Below are 26,096 nucleotides of genomic sequence, written 5' to 3'. Positions count from 1 at the left end.
ATTACTTATAATATTTAATACAATGTAAATGCTGTATAAATAGTTGTTATACTGTATTGTTTAGTGAATAATGGCAAGAAACAAAGTCCTATACGTTCAGGAGAGGGTTTTTCCTGAAGATTTTCTGTTGGTTGGATCCCCAGAGGTAGAACCCATGGATGTGGCCAGCAGACTATATTGTAATTCTGGTGGTTTCGTTGGCGTTTTTTGGGAATTGACCTCAGACCCTTGTGCACTCTAGGCAAGCATTCTACCACTCAGCTACATCCACAGCCTTTTAAATTTTATTTTTAGACAGTGTCTCACTAAGTTGTGCAAACTGACTTCCACTTGCAATCCTCCTGCCTCAACCTCCTGAGTAGCCAGGATTACAGGTGTGTGCCACCACAGGGAGCATTGAGCACTTCATGTGTTATTGTGTCTGCCCCCCCCCACCACCAGTTCTTGGGCCTTACTGGCCTTGCATTTGATAGGCAAGCACTCTACCACTGGACATACTCCAGCTCTGACTGTACTAATATTATATAGAACTGTGCTGGCCACTGCAATAACCAGCAGTCTCACATGGCTAGAGAACACTTGAAATGTAACCCAAATCGAGAGACCCTTTTTCAAAATAAAACGGTTTGTAGCTCAGTGGTAGAGCACCCCTGGGTTCAAACCCCAGTGTAGGGGGAATTTTTTTTTTTTTTTTTAAAAAGCATGTATAGATAGACTAATTTCACCTCTTTTTGGCCTTTTCAAATAGAGCTACTAGCAAATTTAAAATTATGTTTGTGGCTTATATCCTGTTTCTTCCGGACAGTGCTGGTATAGAATAAGAGTTGTCTCCCCCTCTATTTAGCTCTTTTTAGAGGAAAGGGGCAGTTTTTATTATTCTTTCCCTACCTCCCTTCCTCTGATACTTGGCACTATACCATGTACATAGCTACAATAATTGATAACTGATGATGATTAAGAACTTTCCATGTGCCCAGCACTGCTTGAAAACCTTTTTAACATGTATTAACTTATCTAATCCTCACCTCAACCTGTCAGTTAGGTACTATGATTCACTTGTTTTAGGTGAGGAAACAGGAATTTTAAGTACCTTCCTCAAGGTATGACTTTGGAATGGACTTCAAACCCAGGCAGTCTAACTCTGCAGCCCACAGTCTCATCCTCTCCAGTGCAGTGCTACTTTAAAACACCAAATGTTGAATGTAGGCTTTCTGAGTTTCTTGGTGAGATCTCCCGACCTTTGTAGAGACCCCAACTGACATGAGATGAGTGGAGATCTCTCTCAAGGCACTAGGGCTGTGAATGAATTTATTGTAGTCATTTATCTGGAATATTGAAGGAAGCTTCTTCCCAGGGAACCTCAGGCAAGATGCTGGGAACCGGGCCTGCTGCCGCCACCACAACCACCACCACATCTAGCAATGTGAGCGTTCTACAGCAGTTTGCCAGTGGCCTCAAGAGCCGGAATGAAGAGACCAGGGCCAAGGCTGCCAAGGAGCTCCAGCACTATGTCACCATGGAGCTTCGAGAGGTTGGTGGAGATTCTAAGTAAGGATTTTGTTTGGGGAGACCTGCTGCCTCTCCCATGCAGAGCGTGTGCAGATTCCCTGTGGTGGTTGTGCATTTCTGTGGTGGTTCATGTCTGTGGTCACAGTTCAGGAGTTAGCATAGATTCAGCTGTTTCTCTTTCCTTCCTCCCCAGTGCACGCCAGTCCCTCTGTTCTTTCCTTTTGATAACAGTGATTGGGATGATTTGCAAAGTTGATCACATGGGGCTTTCTAAATAGAGGACAGACTTGAGGTCAGAGACTTGGAGTCCTGTTCATTCTTGTACCTGGTACAAGAGTAGAGCTTCAGTATGCAGTTGTCACATAAACAGATAAATCATGAGTTTGATTGCTCTACACTCTAAAACTATGGAAAGGGATAGTTGCTTTGTCTTTGGTTTGAACTATGCCTGGTGCCTCTCAGTTCCTTATCTTGAAATGCCAGCCTGCCACCACCATCAGCATCAGAGAAACATTAGAGATTGTTTGTCTTCCTTTGCAGATGAGTCAAGAGGAGTCTACACGCTTCTATGATCAGCTGAACCATCACATCTTTGAATTGGTTTCCAGCTCAGATGCCAATGAGAGGAAAGGTGGCATCTTGGCCATTGGTAAGAACACTCACTACTACAATTAGGAATAAAGAGCCACTCACCTTCTTGTCCACTACATCCAATATCTACTAGAGGCTTTGTTTCATCTTTGTTTAAAGAATTTTAAGGAACCTCTTTTAGTGCACTTATGTGGGCATTAATTCTAGCAGCAGACCTGGGATGAAGGCAAAACAAGTATTTTTAGATGTGGAAACTGTCGCAGAACCATTAGTGACTTTTCTAGGACCAGCCAGTTTGCCAGAGATGAGCCTAGAACTAGCTGCCTTTCCATGCCCTAGCATACCCTTTGCATGCCTTGCTGCTTCAGTAGAACATGATTTGACATAGTGATTCCCAAATGAAAAGTGGAATCAGGTACAGTTAATTAAAGGCAGGTCACTTTCAACTCCCAAGAATTGGTCTTTAATCCTCTGAGGAGTTATTCAGTCTCAGTTTGTTTTCCCTTTTTTCTTGGGAAAATAATTATGTATACTAAAATGAGATCATTTTACTTTAAGTTTCTGGCATGGATATCAAATCTGTTGGTTAAAATGAAAATCTGCATCTTGACTATCTAGAAAGTTACTCAGAGTAAATGAAGGGTGTCTCTTTCATCCTCCAGTTCAGAGCCACATACATTCCTGGCCATCATGTATACCATCATCACCTTTTGCCGTCCTCTTTTTTCCAGCCAGCCTCATAGGAGTAGAAGGCGGGAATGCCACCCGAATTGGCAGATTTGCCAACTATCTTCGGAACCTCCTCCCCTCCAATGACCCAGTTGTCATGGAAATGGCATCCAAGGCCATTGGCCGCCTTGCCATGGCAGGGGATACTTTTACTGCTGAGTATGTGGAGTTTGAGGTGAAGCGAGCCCTGGAATGGCTGGGCGCTGATCGCAATGAGGGCCGGAGACATGCAGCTGTGAGTGCTTGCTGAGGAGTGGTGATGTTGTATTGGACCCTTGTTTCCTCCCGAGAATTGTCCCTTCCTGTGAGCTGGGATAGAGTATGTCTTTGAGAGGATCTAGTAGGGGGTATGGTGGGATGGGAAGGTCACTCAGATGCTTTCCAGGTGGCTCCCCCTTTAGGCGGCAGTACTATGTGAAGAGAACATGAATATGCACCCTGGTTTGATTGTTGGCTTTGCCACTTAAGAGCTCCAACTTGACAACCTCTGACCTTTAGTTTCTTCCTCTGTGAAATGAATAATAACATTTGAAATGAAATGAACATTCAACAGGTTTATTCACTCAGTACTTATTTATTGAATGTGCTGTGTTCAGGCATGGTTCTAGGCTGTCACTGTAGTGGTACAGAAAGCATGAAACACATTTGTCCTTGCAGAACTTACTTCTGATTGTTACCAGCTTTCTGTGTTTGTAAGTAGCCCAGGGGAGTCAACACTGAGGTCTTTGATCAGTTTCATTTTGCCTCCTATGGCCCGAGGTTCCTGGCTAGAAGGGTAAAGCTTCTCTTTTCCTTGGGTGTAGAGGCCCTACAGTGACAGGAGACTGTCCCAAGAAAATAAAACTCCTGATACAAATGAGAATTCTCAGTTTGCCCTTCTCTGCCAGGTCCTGGTTCTCCGTGAGCTGGCCATCAGCGTCCCCACCTTCTTCTTCCAACAAGTGCAACCCTTCTTCGATAACATTTTTGTGGCTGTGTGGGACCCCAAGCAGGCCATCCGTGAGGGAGCAGTTGCGGCTCTTCGTGCCTGTCTGATTCTCACCACCCAGCGGGAGCCAAAGGAGATGCAGAAACCACAGTGGTACCGGGTGAGGAGATGGTGCCCTTCCAGCCACTACCAAAGCACATTTACCTGGCAAATCCCCTGGCCTAAAGAGCAGCAACAGTCCCTGGCCACAGCAAATATCACATTAGTCTTGGCCTTCCATAGTTTTTTATGATTAGTAGGCATGAGTAGTTACTTTATTATTGCATTGCATTAAAGCACAGATCTGCTAATAGCCACAGTATTATTTTATGCATCATGAAGAATGAAAATTGCCAAATAAACTGATTCAGTGCCTTCTTGTCAAAATTAAAAGATATCTCATTTCAGAGATGTTAGAATATGGAGAAATAAGTGTCTCAGAATTCATGAAATGTGGCTATACTAATTTAGAAGGTGTCCTATGCTGATGGCTGTTGCAAGAGAACTGACTGGTGAGGCAAGTGTGCCAGAAGGAGCTTTGGACACACCAGGAGACCTGGGTTTCATTCTTGACTTTGCTGTGTGACCTTGGGCAAACTACTTAATTCCTTTAATCCTGTGGGGTTTTTTTGTTTGTTTAGCTAGTAAATAGGGTTGACAGTGGTATCTGCCTTGAGGACTTGTGAGGGTTGAAGCTAAATTAAAGAGACCTCAATAAGTCAGTATGGTCGATTCTGGCACAAGGCACTAGACAGTCACCTTTATACCTCCGAATCCCGGTATAGTTGGGCTGGGTCTGTATTCTTTCTAATTTTGGACATTGGGTTAATCAAGGCATTCTGTCTTGCTATATAGCACACGTTTGAAGAAGCAGAGAAGGGGTTTGATGAGACGTTGGCCAAAGAGAAGGGCATGAATCGGGATGATCGGATCCATGGCGCCTTACTGATCCTCAATGAGCTCGTCCGAATCAGCAGCATGGAGGGAGAGGTGAGAAGCGGCACGGGGGTCCAGGCTCTCACGTGCCCTCTGGGAGCAAGAATCTGGAGAAACAGTAAACAAGATAATTTCAGATAGCAACAACTCCTATGGAACAAAACAAATAGGATAGAAAATAGCAGGGAATGGACTAAGTGAAGATCAGGAAGGGCCCCCTGCAGTGGTGCCGTTCAAGTGTACCATGCACAAATGAGCCACCTTGTAGCTGGCTGAGGGACTGTGTTCCAGGCAGCAGCTGAGTTCCACACATCAGTGAAACAGAAAGAAGTGTGGCTAGTACGCCGTGAACAAGGGGAAAGGAGGGAGGCAGAGGCCGACAGGAAGCAAGACCCAATTAATAGGCCTCTTCATTCCTGGTGAACTTGGTTTTTATTCTCCCCTGTGTGGGGGGGTTGCATATTGGAGTTGTCACACAGAGAAGTTACGTGGTGTCATGCATTTCTAATAACCACTGTCTGTGGGAACAAGCGTGTGGAGAGGGAGGGATGAGAAAGCAGGAGTGAGGTGCGTTGGGTTGAGGAGGTGGGTTTTAAAGTACAAGGATTTTACTAGGGAAATGGCCTCTGAGGGAAAAAAAAAACAACACGTTCCTGATGAGTGAACAAGAAAGGCAATAGAAATTCAGTCTACCGTGAGAAACCATTAGGGAGTCTTCAGAGCAGGCCTGTGGCACCCAGGACCAGGCCTGCCCTAGCACCCCTGCTGTGTCTTGCCTGGGAGCTGCCTGGGAAAGTGTGGCTAGGCACAGTCTTAGGGATGGATCTCAGAACAGCAGCTCAGGGTCCTTGGTCAGTTAGGTTTTTTTGTGGTTGGAGGTCACATTCTCAGCTGCTGTATAACAGTAGTCTGGGCAAGCTACATTGGTGGCTCCAACTAGGGGTGGTGGTGCAGATACTGAGAAGGTGGGATTCAGGATATATTTGGGAGGTGGAGTTCCATGTTGAGACTTCCTGTGAGTATCTGCTGGAATTTCACCCAAGGGGTTCCTGCTTTAATAGACATAATTATTATTTAGAAATAGCTTTGTCTTGGGTATGGGGGCAGCCCACACAACAATAGGATGTGTCTGTCACATCCACACTCCTCTGTAGACTGTGTAACCCAGCAAGTTACTATACTCCTTTAAGCCTTATTTTCCTTCCTTTTTTTTTGGTGTGTGTGTGTGTGTGTGGTCTTGGGAATGATATCCAGGGGGCTCTACCACTGAGCTACATTCCCAGCCCTATTTATTTTCTTACTTTGAGACAGAGTCTTGCCAAGTGGCCTCAAACTTGCAATCCTGGCTCTCAATCTCCTCATTTTTGACAGGGGCTCATACCTTCCCGTGGGACTCCCATGAGGTTTCTGATGACATGTGAAGTGCCCAACACAGCACCTGATATGTAGAGGGCATTCTAAAATAGCAGGACTAGGAGATTTCCCCACTCAAGTTCAACATGGTGCTTTCCACTGTAGTTTAGGCATTTCTAGGATCTTTGTTTCCTCTCAGTATAAGAGGACGATAGCACCTAACACACAAGGTTGTTGTCAGACTTAAGTGAAATAGCTCTTGTGAAGGTGTTTAATTATAAAGTAGTACGCAAACATAAAGGTTCTAATTTCATGATTTGTTCACACATTTAACATATACTAAGTGAGCACCTAATGCATGCCAGCAACATTATGCCCTAAGAGCCAGAACAATGTAGCAGTGAACAATACATTACATTTCTAACAGAGGAAGACAGAGTACCCAAATAAATAAAAATATATTGTGATTAGTGACACGGTAGTGAGCGCTATGGAGACCAGGAGGGAGAGAAGGGGAATAAAGAATGCTCAGATGGGTTTTTGAGCACAGTCACGAAGGCGATAAGCAGAAAGCCACTACAAAGTCAGGGGAAGAGCGTTCCAGGGGACTGAGTCAATTGGTACAAAGGCCCCAGGCAGGAGCGTGCTAGAGCATGTGGGAGCAGCAAATGCCCTAGGGCTGATCAGACCCAGTAGGAGAGAGGTGCTGGGAGATGGGGTCAGAGGAACAGCTGGGGCAGGGTGGGCGCAGATCACGTAGGGTCTTAGGTGGCCACTGAATGGACTTTGTATGCAGTGGAAGCTAGTGGGGATTTTGAGCAGTGGAATGATATTTAACTCATGTATCCAAAGAATCCCTTGGCCACTGTGTTGAGAATGGATTGTTGTAGGGCCAAGGTCAAGGGCTAAAGCCAGGCATCCAGTTAAGAGGGAACTGCAGCAATATTAATAGGGTGTTTATGCAACTCAGACCACAGTGGGAAGTATAGAAGTGCAAGAAGCAGCTGATATACTCATACATAGGTGGTGAATGGAGAAAGAAAAAAATCATAGTGTTTGGCTTGAGCACCTTGAAGGAGGGAGTTGCTGTATCTGAGACAGAAAGACTGTGATAGGGGAATCAAGTTGGGAGGGAAAGTCAGGAGTTTGTTTTAAGATTGAGGTGCCTTGAGCATCTGAGTGAGATATCCAGTAGTTTTAGAGAGGGATGTGGGCAGGAGAAGCCGTTTGGGAATTGTCAGCATGCAGATGCCACTTCAAGTCATGAGGCTGGATGAGAAGCACAGAGGAACTAGGACAGTTGGAGAACATGGGGTCTGTGAACTTGAGATCAGTAGATGAAGACCCAAGGTAGTTTGAAAAGAAGCAGCCAGAGAAAGTGGAGAGCACAGAGAGTTTGGGGTCCAGGAAGCCAGGTGAAAAGGGGGTCTGGAGGAGGAGGAAATAACATTGAATCAAATGCTACAAATAAGTCACATGAGATAAAGACTGAGAAGTGACCATTAGATTTAGCAGCATAAGAGTCATTGGTGACCTTGATAAGAACAGTAGACAGGATATCTGAACAATGCACATATGTTTGGAAAAGTTTAGAAAACCTTTTCATATTTTCGTCAGTTTGAGCAGTTGGAGGGTGAGTTAAGCAACTAACTCAACTTCACTAGTCAGCTTTTCCATACCTCCTGTGGACCAGGATTCCATGACAGCTACTAGCCTGAGTGTACACCTAGGTTTCTGGGGAGAAGAAAGAGACTAGAACATCCTTAGCAGGGTGCTAATATGAGCTGCCCATCACCTTTGCAGGGGGATCTTTGCTGTGATCTTAGGTCCATAATCACAGCTAAGCAGCCTTCCCAAAATGGGCAGGGAACCCTTGGAGTAAGAGCCCTGGGCAGCTGGTCCCCTGTGGCTTCTTTGGTGTTCAATAAGTTCTGCTCTTTCACCTAAAATTGAACAAAATTGGTCCTCTGCAAAGTTGTGGAGGAAGTCATAATCCTAAAGATGAAGGGTGTCCACCCTCTGCTTTGGAGTTATATTTCAGAATTGGGTAAATGCGTTACCCTGTAAATAGCACGGTGCCCAGGTTGAATACCACTCACAGATACAGGTGATTTTTTTCCCCTTGTGTGTAGCGTCTAAGAGAAGAGATGGAAGAAATCACACAGCAGCAGCTGGTGCATGATAAGTACTGCAAGGACCTCCTGGGCTTCGGGACAAAGCCTCGCCACATTACCCCCTTCACTAGCTTCCAGGTTGTACAGCCCCAGCAGTCAAATGCCTTGGTGGGGCTGCTGGGGTACAGCTCTCACCAAGGCCTCATGGGATTTGGGGCTTCCCCCAGCCCCGCTAAGTCCACCCTGGTGGAGAGTCGGTGCTGCAGAGACTTGATGGAGGAGAAGTTCGATCAGGTAAGTGGTGAGAGGTCCTCTCCCTCTTCTTTTCAGCTCCATGCCTCACTTTCCTCTGCCAACCCCTTATGCTTCCTCTCTCAGGTGTGCCAGTGGGTGCTGAAATGCAGGAATAGCAAGAACTCGCTGATCCAAATGACAATCCTTAACTTGTTGCCCCGCTTGGCCGCATTCCGACCTTCTGCCTTCACAGGTGAGGCTGTCCGTGGAAGACATCATTGCCCATCTCAGGAAAAGCAAACAGAGGAGAGGTGATTCCCAAGTGTTATGTATGCTTCTCACTGGAAACAACGCCAGTGCAGGGGCTAGTGTCTGGTATCTTTGCCTCATGTCCAGTTTTCTGGTAATGTCTGAGGCAGCAGATACAGGAGTAGTCAGAATGTGTAGGCAGAGAGGCAGCTCTAGGGCTAGGCAAGTTCCCACATGTGGAAGCCAACAAGTCCCTGAACTGACTTAAAGGAAACCAAAAGAAGGGCAGTTTCAGGTAATACCATGCAGTAGCAGCATGTCTATGAGGCAGGAAGGGTCTTGGTTACCTTCCTGCTTATGCCTCCAAGGTGGTCACTGAGCTGCCTCACTATTCTCAGAAAAAAAGGACTAGATGTTTCAAAGGCAGGTTCCACAGGCCATAGGCTGTGGGTGTCCATGCTCCTGACTGTCCTTCAGTGGACAGTGTGGATTCCTGGCTATGACTTCTGGCCCAGCTCAGATACTGGCTCCTGTGGGAGGCCTTCCTGAATCGCTGCAGCTGGAAATGTTACGTTCCTTTTCCATTATATCCCTTAGCAATACATAGGCTTTAGCCTTAGACCTGGGTGGATCCTGCCTTAGACTTAACTGTGAGCTTTTGGACAGTTTATTTCAACTTCCTGGGCCTCCACTCCCTGGCTTATAAAATTCAAATAACAATCCTTGCCTCCCAAGATAAACAGCATGAGTGTCTGAGCACCTACTACAGTGCCTGGCAGAACAAGCTCCAATAATGGAAGCCATTATTATATTAATTACTGCCTCCTTGAGCTACTTCTAGTCCATTTTGGAAAGATGGTAGAAGTGCACAGATAATAACACTCCAGTGCCTTGCCTTACTTCCTAGGGACTTAGTGAGTGTGAGTCCAGCTCAGACATCTTTACACTTCACCGTGGTTCATGTTGCCTATGCTTAGTAAGCATTCAGGACCAGGGGAAGGCCACCTGACCCTCAGACTCTCTGTCCCAGCATAGACTTATATGTTGCCCAACCCAAATGAAACTGTAGGAAAAGTCTAGCTACCAAGGTATTATACAGGCTGTGTAAGTAGAACATGTTAGATCATGATGAAACAGTCACATAAAAATCACTGAACCAGAGAAGTGATAAAATGAAAATCACCTGTGTTTTCTTGGTTTTCTGTTCTTCCCACCTGACATCTGCATCCAGAAGTTCTTCTCTTTCTTAATGACCAGACACACTCCTGCTCAGTAGTGTTTTAAATGATCTTGGGTTCAGAGTCTACTTTAGAAGAAACTAATAACTAGGCCAAATTTGATCAAAGTCTGGCATGTTGTAGAATCAGTTATCCTGGTATGTTCAAAAGATTGCCTAGCAGCAGAATTCAAAGACTCATAGGGCCTCTGGTTTATTCTTTTGATGTGGGTTTGTTGTTTTATTAAATAATACCCAAAATATGTCAGTGAAATTCAGTCCAGGCGTTCCTCATTGCGTAAGTGCCACCTGTTTAAAACTTACAGTTGAGAAGTCATTGCTTGAACTCTCTGATGGTAAAAGCTTCAGAACTATAAAAGTACTCACCTTAAGACCAGGTTGGAATCTCTTCAGTGTCAGACACCTAATCTCTTAGGGTGCTGCATCTGGAAAAGGAAATTATACTCTTAATTTAAGCTCATTTCCTGTTAAAATGCTGCCCCTGTATGTAAAAGGACAGTTTCCACATTGGTTTGGTCTGATTTGAGGGCTCTGTCAGCTTCGTCTTCTGTTTTGAACCTTCAGCATGTGTCCTTGATATTAGACCACAGTAGCTGTGGGAGAAGACGTTTCTTTTTAGAGGAAATGCGTGACATGTCCATGCAGTGTGGACTGACTGAAGGTGATTCTGGCAGCCCTTGGTCCCTTTGACTTCTTGGTGGATATGTGGTCTTGCCTTGTCTGCCGTCATGTGTGCACCTGGTGCTCACATTCAGGGTCAGACTCAGTGGGAGAGAAACGGAAGAGAGGCAAGAACCAGAAATTTTAGCCTTCAGAGGGGACACAGCACTTCAGCTTCACTTACCCAAGAATCACATACCTTTGCATGTAAACTTTATGAAATTTTAAACTTCAGTTTTTTATAAACTTAATGAAAACACACATGACTTTTCAAATTGTAAACTAAAACTTATTCTATTACATATGATTGTAGCAAAATTGCTAAGTAATAGCAAAGGATTTCCAGGCCAAAGCTGAGTGAAATAGCCTGCTAATTGCAAATAATATTGAGTATAATTTTTAAATTTCAATATAATATAAAATAGTTTAGATGGAGAAATTATGTGATACTGTTTTGGAGACCCCCCCTTTTTTTCTTTACAATTAAAAGGAAAAACAAGGCTGGCATGATGGTACATGCCTATAATCCCAGCAGCTTCGGAGGCTGAGGCAGGAGGATCATGAGTTCAAAGCCAGCCTCACCAACTTAGCAAGGTCCTAAGCAACTCAGTGAGATTCTATCTCTAAATAAGATATTTAAAAGGGGAGTGGGGATGTGGCTCAGTGGTTGAGTGCCCCTGAGTTCAAACTCCGATAGCCCTCCCACACACACACAAAGGAAAACATCTTCTATTTCTAATATTTCTAAAAAATGTGTTTGTGGTTTGATTATCAAGCATAGGCTTCCTCTCAGATATGCCCTCTAAATTCTTATCTTTCCAGCAGTTTTTCCTAATTGATTCTTAAACCTGAGTACTCTCTGGGAACTCTGACTTGCACATGTAGACCTCTGACCTTGAGCCATCCACTCTTGTCTTTTCTGTGCGCAGATACCCAGTACCTCCAGGATACCATGAACCACGTCCTGAGCTGTGTCAAGAAGGAGAAGGAACGTACAGCTGCCTTCCAGGCCCTGGGGCTGCTTTCTGTGGCCGTGAGGTCTGAGTTTAAAGTCTACTTGCCTCGGGTGCTGGACATCATCCGAGCAGCCCTGCCGCCTAAGGACTTTGCCCATAAGTAAGCATCTCTGTGATGATTTTACCTTCAGCACTTTTTGGTTGGGAAACAAGTATGCTTCATCCCAGGTCCACAGAGCTTAAGCCCATTCCATGCATCGTTTCACTGCAGGGAATTGCAGATTGTATTAAAAAATAGCCCTTTCTTAGTGGAATTCTAACCTTTTCCAAGTGAAATGACATATATGTAAATAATTGAAGAAGCTGAATATCCTGAGAACATGTTACTTGCCAACATTGTTTTCTATATTACTATTTACAAATTATCTGACTTGGTTTTGCCCATGGCATTCAGGGGTCTTATTTTGATAGAAGAACTAAAGTGAGGAGTCCTTGAGTAGAACTGAAGAGAAACAGTATCTTTTTCCTTATCACTAAAAGAACCTCCTGTGAATAAAATACTAGCAAAACTTTCAGCACCCTACCACATTGAAGCGCCATGGTCCCTTGGCTAAGGCCGGGGAGTCAGTGTTAATAGGGTTGTTTCTCTTCCCTTTATTTATTTATTTAAAAAAAATTTTTTTTAGCATTTATTTTTCAGTTATCGGTGGACACAACATCTTTGTTGGTATGTGGTGCTGAGGATCGAACCCGGGCCGCACGCATGCCAGGCGAGCGCGCTACCGCTTGAGCCACATTTCCAGCCCCTCTTCCCTTTATTTTTGGCAAGGATTGTTCTGGTGAATTATTAAGTTCCACTCATTCCCAAGCCCAGTTTTCTCATCACAGGGAGAAGAACTTCTTTCGATATGATGGCTATCCCTGCCCTCTGGTCTGAAGGGGAACACACTGTACAGTTTGCTTTCTGAATAGGTACCTTGGTCAGCACCCACATGATGCCTCTGAATGTAGATAAGGGGCTCCTTCCTTGAGGTGCTTAAATGCCCTCTGCTGGATTGTTGTCATAAATGTTTAAATCCACAGTGACTACGATGTGATGGGCCCCCTCAAATTGTGAGCAAACAACCTGCACACCCATGTGTGGTGGCCCTGCCTGAGTAACTTGCCCTCACCACGAAGTGCTTTTGAGGTGGGACGTCACAAAATGTCATTGTGACTGAACTAGCCACTCTTTTTCTCTGCAGGAGGCAGAAAGCAATGCAGGTGGATGCCACAGTGTTCACGTGCATCAGCATGCTGGCACGAGCAATGGGACCAGGCATCCAGCAGGACATCAAGGAGCTGTTGGAGCCCATGCTGGCAGTGGGGCTGAGGTAGGTGTCGGAAACTTGAACCCTTCCTGCCTTAGTTAGCGAGAGGCCTGGCTCATGGCGTCAGGACTGCACTGGAAAGACACGGCATGATTGTTGCATATTGGTTTGGATAAGCAGGAGTGCTCAGGTTAGACACGGGCTAGTTTGGATTCTAGTTTGACTAGAGTTGAATCACTAGCTAGCTAAGCAATCTTGATTAAGTTACTTATTTGAGCCTCTGTTTTCTCATCTGAAAAATGAATATAGTAGTAGTTACTATTGTGCAAGGTGGTTGTGGGGATTGAGTCAATAGAGTTCATAATGGCCATTCTTAACACCCTACCTGGCTTATCGGAACCACCCAGTAAATATTTGTAGCTGTTGTTTTAAGTTATTGAGCAAATTGGATAAGCTCTCTTTTTACTTTTCTTCATCTATAAAATAAGGATGATGTCTTAATCTCCTTCCCCATTTGCTTATTGAGCCTTGGTCTTCTGTGATGGCTGACAAGTTCTCCTGTGATGAAGACCAGAAACCCATAGATTTTTCTGAAATCTAAGACCAGGCCAAGAGAATTCAGCACATTTACTCTATTTTATAACATCCTTTCTACTTGGAGACCAACCAGTGATGGGGCCTGATCCCCTGGCTTGTCAGGAAGGGCTGTTTCTACCATAGAACGTCATGTGCCCAACCCCTTATTACTGGTTTCCTTCCCCTCAGCCCTGCTCTCACTGCTGTGCTCTATGACCTGAGCCGCCAGATTCCACAACTGAAGAAGGACATTCAGGACGGGCTACTGAAGATGTTATCTCTGGTTCTTATGCACAAACCCCTCCGGCACCCGGGCATGCCCAAGGGCCTGGCTCATCAGCTGGCCTCTCCTGGCCTCACCACCCTCCCTGAGGCCAGTGATGTGGGCAGCATCACTCTTGCCCTCCGAACCCTTGGAAGCTTTGAGTTTGAAGGTAAGAAATGCAGTGGCTCTTGCCCAGGCAAGGATCGATGCCAGGAATCTAAGAAAGGGATAAAGCTGCCTATCATTCCTGGATTTTGCCAAGGTCTTCCACTTGCTGATTCTGTAGCAGCTTCTCCTTCCCAGGATCTGTCCATGTACCATTAATACTTACTGTTTGCTTCTTTGTCCCTACTGTGTTGGGGGGTAGATTGATCCAAGGAAATAATGCTTAAGAAATGGAAAAGTCAGAGATGGAACCCCTTACCTCCTCACCTTCCCACTTCCAAGGAACTGAAATATTTATGCTTGAAAATGTATGAGCAGGGGCTTTAGGTGTTTGTTCCTGTGGTAGTATGATTTCCAAGAATGCTGTACTATGTAGTTCAGTTTGGAATTCGAAGCTGCAGATAAATCCACATTAATACCTAGAGAGAGAGATTTTTGGAGGAAAAATGGATACTTTCAAAATTTCAGATCATGTTAACATTAAACAGAGACATGAGATGGGAGGGAAAGGGAGAGAAAAGGGAAATTGCATGGAAATGAAGGGAGACCCTCATTGCTATACAAAATTACATATAAGAGGTTGTGAGGGGAATGGGAAAATAAACAAGGAGAGAAATGAATTACAGTAGATGGGGTAGAGAGAGAATATGGGAGGGGAGGGGAGGGGGGATAGTAGGGGATAGGAAAGGTAGCAGAATACAACAATTACTAATTGGGCATTATGTAAAATTGTGGATGTGTAACCGACGTGATTCTGCAATCTGCATTTGGGGTAAAATTGGAAGTTCATAACCCACTTCAATCTAGTGTATGAAATATGATATGTCAAGAGCTTTGTAATGTTGTGAACAACCAATAAAAAAAAAAAAATTTCAGATCATGTAGGGAAGGCTTATCAGGGCTATAGGGAGACAAGGAGTATAGAAAACCTAAGTCCCCTGTCTTGAGACTAATGGCCAGCTGTGGCTTCCCATCATGGCTCCCTCATCTAACATTCACTGACACCCACCATAATTTCTTTCTAATGAATAAAATGGGCTGAATTTAAACCTAGCCTATTCCCTTTTTGATGTTCAAATCTGGGAACTAAATAGACAAGATAATCTTGATCAAAATGGTTTTGCCCCCTCTGGAAGTGGAAGAGTTTGGGTCAGAATATTTTTTGGAAGGACTACAGGAAGGATTAGAGCTGGGGCACCTTCTCTCTCCTTCTCCACCTCTCCTGCCTTTCTGCTGACTGGAAACCAGGGAAGAGTTCTGAGCCAGGCTTATTGATTAACACCTTGTGCAACATGAAATGAGTCGCCACAAAATGGAAAGTGCAGCTAACAAATTGCAGACCTACCTGTCAAAGTAGCAGTACTTACTCTATTTTCTGTCTGCTTTTGTATCCAGGCCACTCCCTGACCCAGTTTGTCCGCCACTGTGCGGATCATTTCCTGAACAGTGAGCACAAGGAGATCCGCATGGAAGCTGCCCGCACCTGCTCCCGCCTGCTCACGCCCTCCATCCACCTCGTCAGTGGCCATGCTCACGTGGTCAGCCAGACTGCTGTGCAGGTGGTGGCAGATGTGCTCAGCAAACTGCTCGTGGTTGGAATCACAGATCCTGGTAAAGTTTACAGATAAAAGCAGTCTGGGAGATTCAAAAGCTGGGGCAGTTGGAAGTTACTGGTTTTATTACATGGCCTCTCTGGAGAGCTGCAGCAGGTGATGTTCAGATTTTTCCCTGTGAAGGCATAAGGCTTGGCTGTTACAGCCTGTTGATATAAGATAATCTGCCTTTGATTCCTTTACTCCTAAGGAGAGAAAAGAATAGCAGTAGGTTAGATGAGAGCAGGTTGTCCAGAGTCCGCCCCCTACGCTGATGGCAGTGGAAGTAGAAGCTGGAAAATGGGATGGTGAAGAGGGGTTCAAAGGCTTAATTACTCTTGCAGACCCTGACATCCGCTACTGCGTCTTGGCATCCCTGGATGAGCGCTTTGATGCACACCTCGCCCAGGCAGAGAATTTGCAGGCCCTCTTTGTGGCTCTAAATGACCAGGTGTTTGAGATCCGGGAGCTGGCCATCTGCACTGTGGGCCGACTCAGTAGCATGAACCCTGCCTTCGTCATGCCTTTCCTGCGAAAGATGCTCATCCAGGTAATGGGGGTGACAGACTTACAGGCAGTGGAGAGTGAGAGCTGCTTAGGGAAGAAGCATGGAGGACAAAGAGGGGGAAAAGTGGAGATAACTGGTAAAGCCACATTTGACTCAGGAGTTCCTTGTTTCCTAGCTTCATTATTATAATTCTAGTGCTTTTTACCTCATAAGCCTCTTGTCAGTGTGACTCCAGAATGCATCTTAGTCCCAGGATAATCTCTCATGTGGCTCTTTCTTCCTGGCAGTCATCAGTGATCCCCTGTCTCGGTGCTCTTCATTCTCTCACTCATCTGCTGCTGCTGGAAGAGTCCTCTGGTACCTTCCTGTCTGTTCTACAACTTTTCTTGCTGATGCCAGGTCAAGCACAGAGGTCATTGTTCTTAAAAATAACATGTGGGCATGGTTCCAACACCTTTTCAGTGGCCATTGCCTTTGGACTGGGGATCTCTGGCTTTTATTCTTAAATAATGTGATTTGCCAAGCTAGACTACAGCTTAGACTACAGCCTACAGGAGTTTCAGGCAGGCATAGCTACTAGATCAGGTAGAATTTTCAATTCCTGCTGAAACCTGGCTCTTCATTTTTTTTTTTTTAAATATTTTTAGTTGTAGATGGATACAATGCCTTTATTTTGTTTATTTAGTTTTTTTGTTTTTTTTTTTTAATGTGGTGCTGTGCATCAAACCCAGTGCTTCATGCATGTTAGACAAGCACTCTACTACTGAGTCACAACCCTAGCCCCTGGCTTTTCAATTTTTGTCTTCAGTTACCAAGGAAGCTCTCTGTGAGTGATACCTGGTCCAGTCCTTCCTGCCCCAAATTACTTCCACCTACCTCTTCCCGGTCTTTTATGTTACTCACCCAGTCATTTCCTACCTCCCACCTTCACCCTGTCCCCACCTCGCCCTCTGCTTTCTGATCCTACCCCAGGCTTCTTTTGAAATGTTTGCTTTTTGTAACATACAAAGGACTTAAACAGAAAATCATTAATATATGTAACTCTAGACCCTGGAGAAATGTCATTTATTCACAATTTGTCACGATTTGTCACTTTTACAACCACAGTAAAAGGGGTTGTAAATTATATCATCAATCAATGAATTAGGAAATTGTAATTATGTTGGCACCTCTGTGTTTAGCCTAGTGATTTATCCCTTTAACTGCTGCCCTTGTTAGGATTGCCTGTCATGTTAAGTCTTTGTAAGATACTAAAGCTTTGGAAGGAAAAGAAGTCGTTGCTGAGCCTGCCAGCTCGTATTGCATTCAGCAAGTTTGGAAATATCTCCTAATGAGAAAATAGCATGTTGTTCATTCAGCAAGACTTTTTGAAGCACCTGCTGTATCCTGGGTCCTACTGGATTCTGGCAGGATATCTGTGAGCCCCCAGTCATGGCTTCTGCCCTCTTGAGGCTAACAGTTCTCAGGCCATCTCAGTTTTCTCATATTGAAGAATGGGAAGCTCTATTGAATGAAGGTACTGATTTTAACCCTTAAAGATTCAAAATTTTAAAAACATATGTTTTTTTTTTTTTTTTAACTTCAGTCTAGATTTTCCAAAATTAAATTGTACGTGTTCATGCTTGGTCAGTGCTAGCTTTTTCTTAAGGTCTTGGTCATCAGGTTGCAACAAAATCCCTGGCTTCACTCTGCCCCGCCCACAGGGTTGTGCTTTGCTCCTCAGGGCACATTTCCTTGAGCCGGCCATCTCTTTTTGTTGTCATGGGTCTGTTCTTGGTATCTCCATTTTCTGCTGCTGTCTGCTGTCTGCTGTGACTGGGAAAAAAACAGGCTGTCATGGGGATCCAGAGATCGGGTTATTAAATCAATAACCTCAGACAGAGAGATTCTTCTGGGTAGTAGAGTTAACCGGGGCTTTGATATTTCTTTCCTCACTGCTCAGAGATTTCCTTCTGACAACTTCAGCTATCCATAAGTCAGTCTGTATCAAGTTGTAGCCACCTGTACTGCTGTGAGCATGATGTTCTGGTGTCTTGTGTTTTAAGGATGTCAGTGAGAACAAACATGTCACTTCTATTCAGTAAGGCTCAAGGGGGTCCCATTGTTGTAATTTCTAACTCTTGGGTTTATTTACATGTGCTTAAGACAGATATGGAATATTAACATTTCTCTCATCATCATAAGCTAATCTGTTCTTTGATTCCTTTGTCATTATTTATAGGCCCTTTTACTGATTTACTTTTTAGACAAAGATTTTTTTCGGGCTGGGGATGTGGCTCAAGCGGTAGCGCGCTCGCCTCACATGCATGTGGCCCGGGTTCGATCCTCAGCACCACATACAAACAAAGATGTATCTGCCGAAAGCTTAAAAAAATCAATAAATAAATTCTCTCTCTCTCTCTCTCTCTCTCTCTCTCTCTCTCTCTCTTTGAAAAAAAATTATGAAGAGACTTCTATGGATCCATTTCTCAGGTCCATTTTAAAAAAAAAAAGAAAGATTTTTTTTCCCAGGGAGCCCTCTTTTCAGTCCTCGTTTCTGCAAACCCTAATCACAGCTCTCTCTGCTGCACTGTTAAGAGAGGACTGTGGGACTTAAGTACTGTGATGGAAGGAGCAGGGGCAGCATTCAAATCATGTTTCTCCCGTCGTAGCTGTATCCCAAGGCTACTATGTCAGCTGCAGAGAAGTCCTTTGTTGGGTATCTGGCAGTGATTTAATCCACCGTGGAGACCTGGTTTCTTTCTCCCCTGCCCTGCCACGTTTTCCCTAGTAATGCACAGTTCTTCTCTGTAATGTCATCTACCATAGTAAGCCTTTCTTTCCCACAGATTTTGACAGAGCTGGAGCACAGCGGCATTGGGAGAATCAAAGAGCAGAGTGCCCGCATGCTGGGGCACCTGGTCTCCAATGCCCCCCGACTCATCCGCCCCTACATGGAGCCTATTCTGAAGGTAATGCACAAGAGACAGCAAGATAGGCACTTCTCCTGATTGGGATAGCGTGGGAGTATTTTGGTACTCACTGGTACACTGAACAAAGGAGATCATGTCATTGTTCCCAGACTTGGGGACAAGGACCACCTCAAGTATCTTCAGTTAAAGAGTACCAAGAATCTCACCAGTTATAGAAAAATTCTCATTTTATAAGGTATAAGATATGATGCTTCAGGTACCTCATCAAATGTGCTTGGAAAGGAGTTGGACAGCTACCTGAAATAGTCCCCCCAACATGAAGAAAAATGAGATTTAAAACTTGAAACAACCTTCAAATCTGAATGCATTAGAGTTATGTGAAGTTTTTCTTTTGTTTTATTCTTGTTTTGTTTTGCTTTTGTGGTGCTGGGGATTGAACCCAGGGCCTTGTGCATGCGGGGCAAACACTCTACCAACTGAGCTATATCTGCAATCCTGTTTTGTTTCATTCTTTTTCTTTTAATAATACCTGTTCATCTGGATAAATAATCAGAGATAGAGCTGAGAGGCGACATGGAGACGTTTTTAAATCATGGTGTTTCCCAGCTTTCTCAGATGTTAGACTTGTACCTGATAAGGAGAAAAGTTAGGGAATCCAAAGAAAAGTTGGGAATCCAAAAGATCCTAGATTCATAAAGCCTAGATATAATTTGAAATGATCTCTTGGGTGAATTTTACTTATGTAAAAAATATATATATATTTCTTTTAGATTCTGTTTTGTAATCATATTTTCCTACCTTCTTTCTATAGGCTTTAATTTTGAAACTGAAAGATCCGGACCCTGATCCAAACCCAGGGGTGATCAATAACGTCTTGGCCACTATAGGAGAATTGGCTCAGGTGAGATGACAACCACTTTTTTTACACTGTGGAAGGGAATTCTTTAACCTCTGAAGAAGTCAAAATCCTTTTAAATGTGTAATTTCTACTACCCTCTTTATTTTGCAGGTCAGTGGCCTAGAAATGAGGAAGTGGGTGGATGAACTTTTTATCATCATCATGGACATGCTCCAGGACTCCTCTCTGTTGGCCAAAAGGCAGGTGAGCACTACACTTCCTGTTGGAGCAGGGAAGACCCCCCACACACACACCGGGGCCAGTGACCTTGCTTCTCTTTATTCACCTCCATTTCTCCATCCAGTGCCTACCTAGCACAGAATTGGATATAGAGTAGACATTTGATGATATTTGTTGAATAAGTAAAAATTCTTGAAAAATACTTGGAGCTAGAATTACGGTCATCCTGACCTGCAGCCCCTTTCAGCATTAGAGATGAGCAGCACCATTTCCCCTGTGCCAAGGAGAATGTAGCTCTGTTATCAGAGCCTCAGCTTCTGAAGGAGAAATAAAGCCTTGGCCACAGGCTGTAGTTCAGACAGCTTCAAATAACCCTCCCATCATTTGAGCTTATTAGATGACTAGATTAAAATTTAAAATAACCTTAATTTCCTTTTGAATCACTTGTAAATCATGTGGGATATGAAAGAACTCTGTTTCCTTTAAGAGAGTTGAGAGTATTTATCTTTTGATATAGTGATTGTGTTTGTACTTGAATAGCCATGTTTTTATGCCCTCTCAGGATTTCTGTTCACAGTGTCTCTTCTAGAAACTTTTTTCTAGAAATATAATAGGCTCTAACAATCCTGATATGAAGAGTATGACTATGCTTTCTATTCTTTGATTCAATGAACCAAGTGATCTTTTGCCCTTCCAGGTGGCTCTGTGGACCCTGGGGCAATTAGTAGCCAGCACTGGCTATGTGGTGGAGCCCTACAGGAAGTACCCCACCTTGCTTGAGGTGCTGCTGAATTTTCTGAAGACCGAACAGAACCAGGGCACAAGGAGAGAGGTAGGAAACATGGGAACCTTGTCTTAGGAGGCTTTGCTAGGACTGTGGAGAGAGAGAAGCAGTAGGATCAGACTTCCTATCCTTCTCCATTTTGATCATGAACCTGTTCATTTTGGGCTATGAATTAGGGATTTTGAACTTGAGAGGAATATTTATGAAAGCTGTGGTATCAGATGTTGTGGTGAATGTTTTCTTTTCCTATTTAGGCTATCCGTGTGTTAGGGCTTTTAGGGGCTTTGGATCCCTACAAGCACAAAGTGAACATCGGCATGATTGACCAGTCCCGGGACGCGTCTGCAGTCAGCCTGTCAGAATCCAAGTCAAGTCAGGATTCCTGTAAGTTGGGGGGCTGTGAACGATCTGCCACATTCTGACTCAGGAAGCCCTTACTGGTCATTTTTAGAGAGAGACTTGGATACTGAAATTATAGCACATTTTTAGAGCAACCACAACCCAGGGCTGGGGTTGTGGCTCAGTGGTAGAGCGCTCGCCTAACACATTCGAGGCCCTGGGTTCCATCTTCAACACCACATAAAAATAAATAAATAAAACAAAGGTATTGTGTCCAATTATAACTAAAAAATTAATGATTAAAAAAAAATGAAAAGTCCACGGTTTCCTGTTTTTCAGTGGGCTGGGGATACCACTCACAGTGTGGCCAGAGTCCCCTCGTCTGTCCAGATTTCTTTCCAGTGGTTAACAGGCTTAGTGAGGCTCTCTGTACTCCTTTCTTGGTACCAATGAGTGAGATAGGAATTATCACCCCATCACCTCTGTTCATCTCTTACTCTTTTGTTAGTGCCTCTCTGGGGTTCTTTGTTATTATTGCACCCAAGGAAGAAAATGATAGACTTCATTCTCCCATCAGATGCAAGGCCCAGGGCATAGAAAAACTAGTAGCAAATAGAAATCCATGAAAGGTTTGGCCCTTGAGCCCTATTGCCTTTGACAAGTAGCCCAAGAGAATGGGGTCAGGAGTGGGACACAGGATAGTTTTCTAGACTTGGCCCACTGTCTATCAGGACAGACCTGTTCCTGAAAATCAAGATTCAGTAGTAATTGTCCCAACTATTCCAGCCGAGTATTATTTTCCTAAAATAAAATAATTTATTTCTAAACACTATAGGTAGGATCATATTGTTTCCAATTCCTTCTTCCTTCTAGATATTAGAAAAGTGTACTTTTGATGTTATCTTGTTAGATCACTGCTCTCGAGAGCAAAGCTTGAGCCTGGGGGTAGTACACACCTGTAATCCCGGTGACCAGGAGGCTCAGGCAGGAGGATCACAAGTTTGAGGCTAGACTGAGAAACTTAATGAGACCCTGTTTCAAAACAAAAAATAAAAAGGGCTGGTGATACAGCTAGTGGTAGAGTGCCTGTGGTTTCCTTCCCCAGTACCAGAAAGAAAGTGAAGAACACAGCTGCAGCCACATCCTTCTCTCCACCTGGTTCAGTTCTCACCCTTGCTGCATGTTAATACCCTGGGCAGAGTGCTTGGAATCTTTGCTGTACAGGTCAGGGAGCATTTTCCTGTTAACTTGTCTGAATTCCCTAGAGGGGTCCGGCAGCTGTGGAACAGATGCTTGCCTAATTTAATTATCTTTACTTTCATTTGTGGGAATAATTGTTTTTATTGATGACTTTAGCTTTGAAGTTGTGAACTGTAATGGTAAGAAGAGTTAAACATCAATATTTAAAAACCCCATCATGTGCTGTTTTAGGCTTTGGTGGTGTGGGTAATAGCAGGTCCTTGATGGTGACAGGGTCTCACGGAGTTGCTGCTCATCACTTCCTAACAGATCCTGTATTCCCAGTGGTGTTACAATATACCCCGGAAAATAATAGGATGCTAATGTTTTTGAGGAGGTTTAGTTTACTGTTAGCCCTGCTCTGCTTGAAGTTAAAGTCATGTCACCGATAGCTTATGGTTCTCTTTGTCATTTTGTCCCAGCGGACTATAGCACCAGTGAAATGCTGGTCAACATGGGAAACCTGCCTCTGGACGAATTCTACCCAGCTGTGTCCATGGTGGCCCTGATGCGGATCTTCCGAGACCAGTCCCTCTCTCACCATCACACCATGGTTGTCCAGGCCATCACCTTCATCTTCAAGTCCCTGGGGCTCAAGTGTGTGCAGTTTCTGCCCCAAGTCATGCCCACATTCCTTAATGTCATCCGGGTCTGTGACGGGGCCATCCGGGAAGTAAGTACCCAAAACCCCACTCTGCTCTCTGCCCTGCCACGCATGCACAGATTGTCTGTGTCTCAGGTTCCTAGCACTGCGTTTGGCTTGCTGGGGCCTGTTGCCATTCCTTCCCTTAACTTCTGACACTTGATTGTATAGTCGGCTCAGTCCAGTTTCCTGCTCTGTTCTCTCAGGATAGCTGAAGAAGCACGGTCTTGTGGGGAAGAGGGACAGTGTTGTTCTAGAGTTCAGTCCAGTTGTGAAATATTTCACAGTCTGGATTTCTGGTTGCTTCTTCATGAATAGACTTAAGTCTCACATTTTTAGTGAAAATCCTACATGGGGGAAGTCACATACTTCATACTGGATCTCATAATGTCAGTGGTCTAGTTATTGTCCATTCTGAGTTTCAGCACTTGATTAAGTTGGTATCTACCACACTCCTCTATTATAAAATTAACTTTTTTCCTTTGTCCTTGATAATTACCCCATGGGATTTCACTTTGAGATGATGTAACTGTGCTGTTCCTCAACTACCTTTCACCCAGTGATTTTAGTGTTTGTTGATATCCTTGCTTAAATGAGTTCCTGAAGTGCTAGTTTCAAAATCATGTCTCTCCAGCTCTGCCATCCCTTCCACTGTCCTAGCTGTCATTTTTCTGTAAAGATGTCCCCCACCACCACCACTTTCTTTGTCTCAACCACAGAAAGTACAGAGTGGCTACTTGATTACTATACCCATACCATTAGCAACAACAACCTACAATTAGTAGTTTAATCTGTAAAGTTCAAATTGGCTTTGCATTTCCTGCTCTTCTTAGATTATACTAAGAATATACAGAGTACTGTGCTTAAAAGATATTTGAATTAATTATTTTTCCTCTGTGATCATATTACCAACTTGATATACATTTAAAGGAGATAGTAGTCTTTTTGTTTGTCTGTTTTGGTACTGGGGATTGAACTCAGGGGTACTCCACCACTGAGCCACATTCCCAGCCCTATTTTGTATTTTATTTAGAGACAAGGTCTCACTGAGTTGCTTAGTGTCTGGCTTTTGCTGAGGCTGGTGATCCTCGTGTCTCAGCCTCCTGAGCTGCTGGGATTATAGGCATGCGCCACTGTACCTGGCTGAAAGTGTTTTTTTAAACTTTGTGTTTGGAGTTTAGAAGTGCCTTTTTTTTTTTTTTCCTCCTGGAAACAGGGTTTAACTGTGCTGCCCAGATTGGTCTCAAACTCCTGCCTTGGCCTCCCAAATAGTTGAGACTACAGATGCAAACCACCATGCTCAGCTTGCAATTTATTTTTAAATATTGTATTACAACTATCAAATCATTGAATGGTTTTGTTTCTATTTTTTATTATTATTTTTATGTTTTGTAGTTATAGATGGACAGAATACCTTTATTTTATTTCATTTGTTTATTTTTTTATGTGGTGCTGAGGAACCTCACACTTGCTAGGCAAGCACTATGCAACTGAGCTACAGCCCCAGCCCCTGTTTTTGTTTTAGTTTATGGTACTAGGCACAGAACCCACAGATACTCCACCACTGAGCTACAACCCCAGCCCTTCTTCCTTTTTAGAAATAGAATTTCTTTTTTTTTCTTTTTTTTTTTTTTAAAAGAGAGAGTGAGAGAGGGGAGAGAGAGAGAGAGAATTGTTAATATTTATTTTTTAATTCTCGGCGGACACAACATCTTTGTTGGTATGTGGTGCTGAGGATCGAACCCGGGCCGCACGCATGCCAGGCGAGCGTGCTACCGCTTGAGCCACATCCCCAGCCCTAGAAATAGAATTTCACTAAATCTCCAAGGCAACCTTTAATCCTCTTGCCTCAGCCTCCTGAGTCATTGAGATTATAGGTGTGCACCACTGTACCCACCTGACCTCATTAAATTCTTGTTAATTCTAATAATTCACTTATAGATTCTCCAAAGTTTTTACTCTAGATAATCATATAGTCTGAAAAAACAAAGGAAGGAAAAGAAACAGGGAGAAGGGGTAGTTTGGTTGTTTTCATTTTAATCAGTAAATCATTTATTACTTTTCCTTATGCATTCCTCAGACCTCTGCTGCACTGTTGATTAGATTCGGTGCTAGTGGAAATCTTGAACCTTGTTTCTTATTTGAACCCAGGGATACTTAACAGGACACCTGTTAAACTTTCACCTCTAAGTATACTATTTGCTGCAGGATTTAGGTAGATGGCCTTATATGGGTTATAAGCATTTATTCATAGTCTTAGTTTGTCAAAGAGTTTTTATCATAAATAGGTATTGAATTTACTAAATGCCTTTAATTAATGTTTTAGTTGTAGATAGACACAATACCTTTATTTTTTTTTATTTACTTTTATGTAGTGTTGAAGATCAAACCTAGTGCCTCACACGTGGTAGGCAAGTGCTCTACAACTGAGCTATACCCCCAGCCTCTCAAATGCCTTTTCTCTATCTATTTGCAATGATGATCATTTAGTTTTTCTCTTTCAGTGTGTTAATATGTTGCATTACATCGATATATGTTTGATGTTGAAGCATTCCACCAAGGTTATGATGTATATTTTAGCATATTGATTTTATGTCTGATATTTAGTTTAGAATTTTTGCACCTATTCTTTTTCTTTTTTTTTTTTTTTTTTTTTTTTTTTTTTTTTTTTTTTTTTTTAAAGAGAGAGTGAGAGAGAGAGAGAGAGAGAGAGAGAGAGAGAGAATTTTTTTTTTTAATATTTATTTTTTAGTTCTCGGCAGACACAACATCTTTGTTGGTATGTGGTGCTGAGGATCGAACCCGGGCCGCACGCATGCCAGGCATGGCGCGCTACCGCTTGAGCCACATCCCCAGCCCTTGCACCTATTCTTGAATAGAATTTTTTTTTCTGTGCTGAGGATTTCCAACCTTTTTTAAATTTTCTTTTGAGAGAGTGTCCCATAGATACCCAGATTGGCCTCAACCTTGTCATTCTTCTGCCTCAGCCTCTGAGTAGCTGGGATTGATTGCAGGTGTGCACCACCTTGCCTGGCTTGTTTTTAAACTATAGATTCAGAGATCTATTTAACTTTTCATGTTTTTTTTTTCTTGTAGAAATTTTTTATACAGTTTGGTCACGTATTTCTAGGAAACTCAATTTTCTCTAAA

The 26,096-nt window shown here is 43.5% G+C and overlaps 1 protein-coding gene across 2 annotated transcripts in view; it reads left to right on the top strand.

Moving 5' to 3' along the window:
• Mtor (mechanistic target of rapamycin kinase) overlaps positions 1-26,096 on the top strand; it is a 119,411-nt gene that overhangs the window by 1,428 nt on the left and 91,887 nt on the right. For both annotated transcript variants that reach the window (XM_026397962.2, XM_026397961.2), the window contains exons 2-19: positions 1,355-1,531; positions 2,050-2,158; positions 2,832-3,064; positions 3,717-3,917; positions 4,652-4,786; positions 8,218-8,493; positions 8,578-8,686; positions 11,509-11,695; positions 12,780-12,908; positions 13,611-13,855; positions 15,247-15,462; positions 15,788-15,993; positions 18,780-18,902; positions 19,675-19,764; positions 19,873-19,965; positions 20,639-20,773; positions 20,980-21,109; positions 22,726-22,976. In XM_026397962.2, coding sequence (XP_026253747.1) covers positions 1,370-1,531; positions 2,050-2,158; positions 2,832-3,064; positions 3,717-3,917; positions 4,652-4,786; positions 8,218-8,493; positions 8,578-8,686; positions 11,509-11,695; positions 12,780-12,908; positions 13,611-13,855; positions 15,247-15,462; positions 15,788-15,993; positions 18,780-18,902; positions 19,675-19,764; positions 19,873-19,965; positions 20,639-20,773; positions 20,980-21,109; positions 22,726-22,976 — 3,030 coding nt within the window. In that variant the 5' untranslated portion in view covers positions 1,355-1,369. The remainder of the gene's footprint in view (positions 1-1,354; positions 1,532-2,049; positions 2,159-2,831; positions 3,065-3,716; positions 3,918-4,651; positions 4,787-8,217; positions 8,494-8,577; positions 8,687-11,508; positions 11,696-12,779; positions 12,909-13,610; positions 13,856-15,246; positions 15,463-15,787; positions 15,994-18,779; positions 18,903-19,674; positions 19,765-19,872; positions 19,966-20,638; positions 20,774-20,979; positions 21,110-22,725; positions 22,977-26,096) is intronic.

This window comes from Urocitellus parryii, chromosome 11 (assembly GCF_045843805.1).
Source record: "Urocitellus parryii isolate mUroPar1 chromosome 11, mUroPar1.hap1, whole genome shotgun sequence".
Classification (NCBI taxonomy): Eukaryota; Metazoa; Chordata; class Mammalia; order Rodentia; family Sciuridae; genus Urocitellus; species Urocitellus parryii.
The sequence above is the reverse complement of the archived record's forward strand: the minus strand, read 5'-3'. Positions and strand labels throughout refer to the sequence as shown.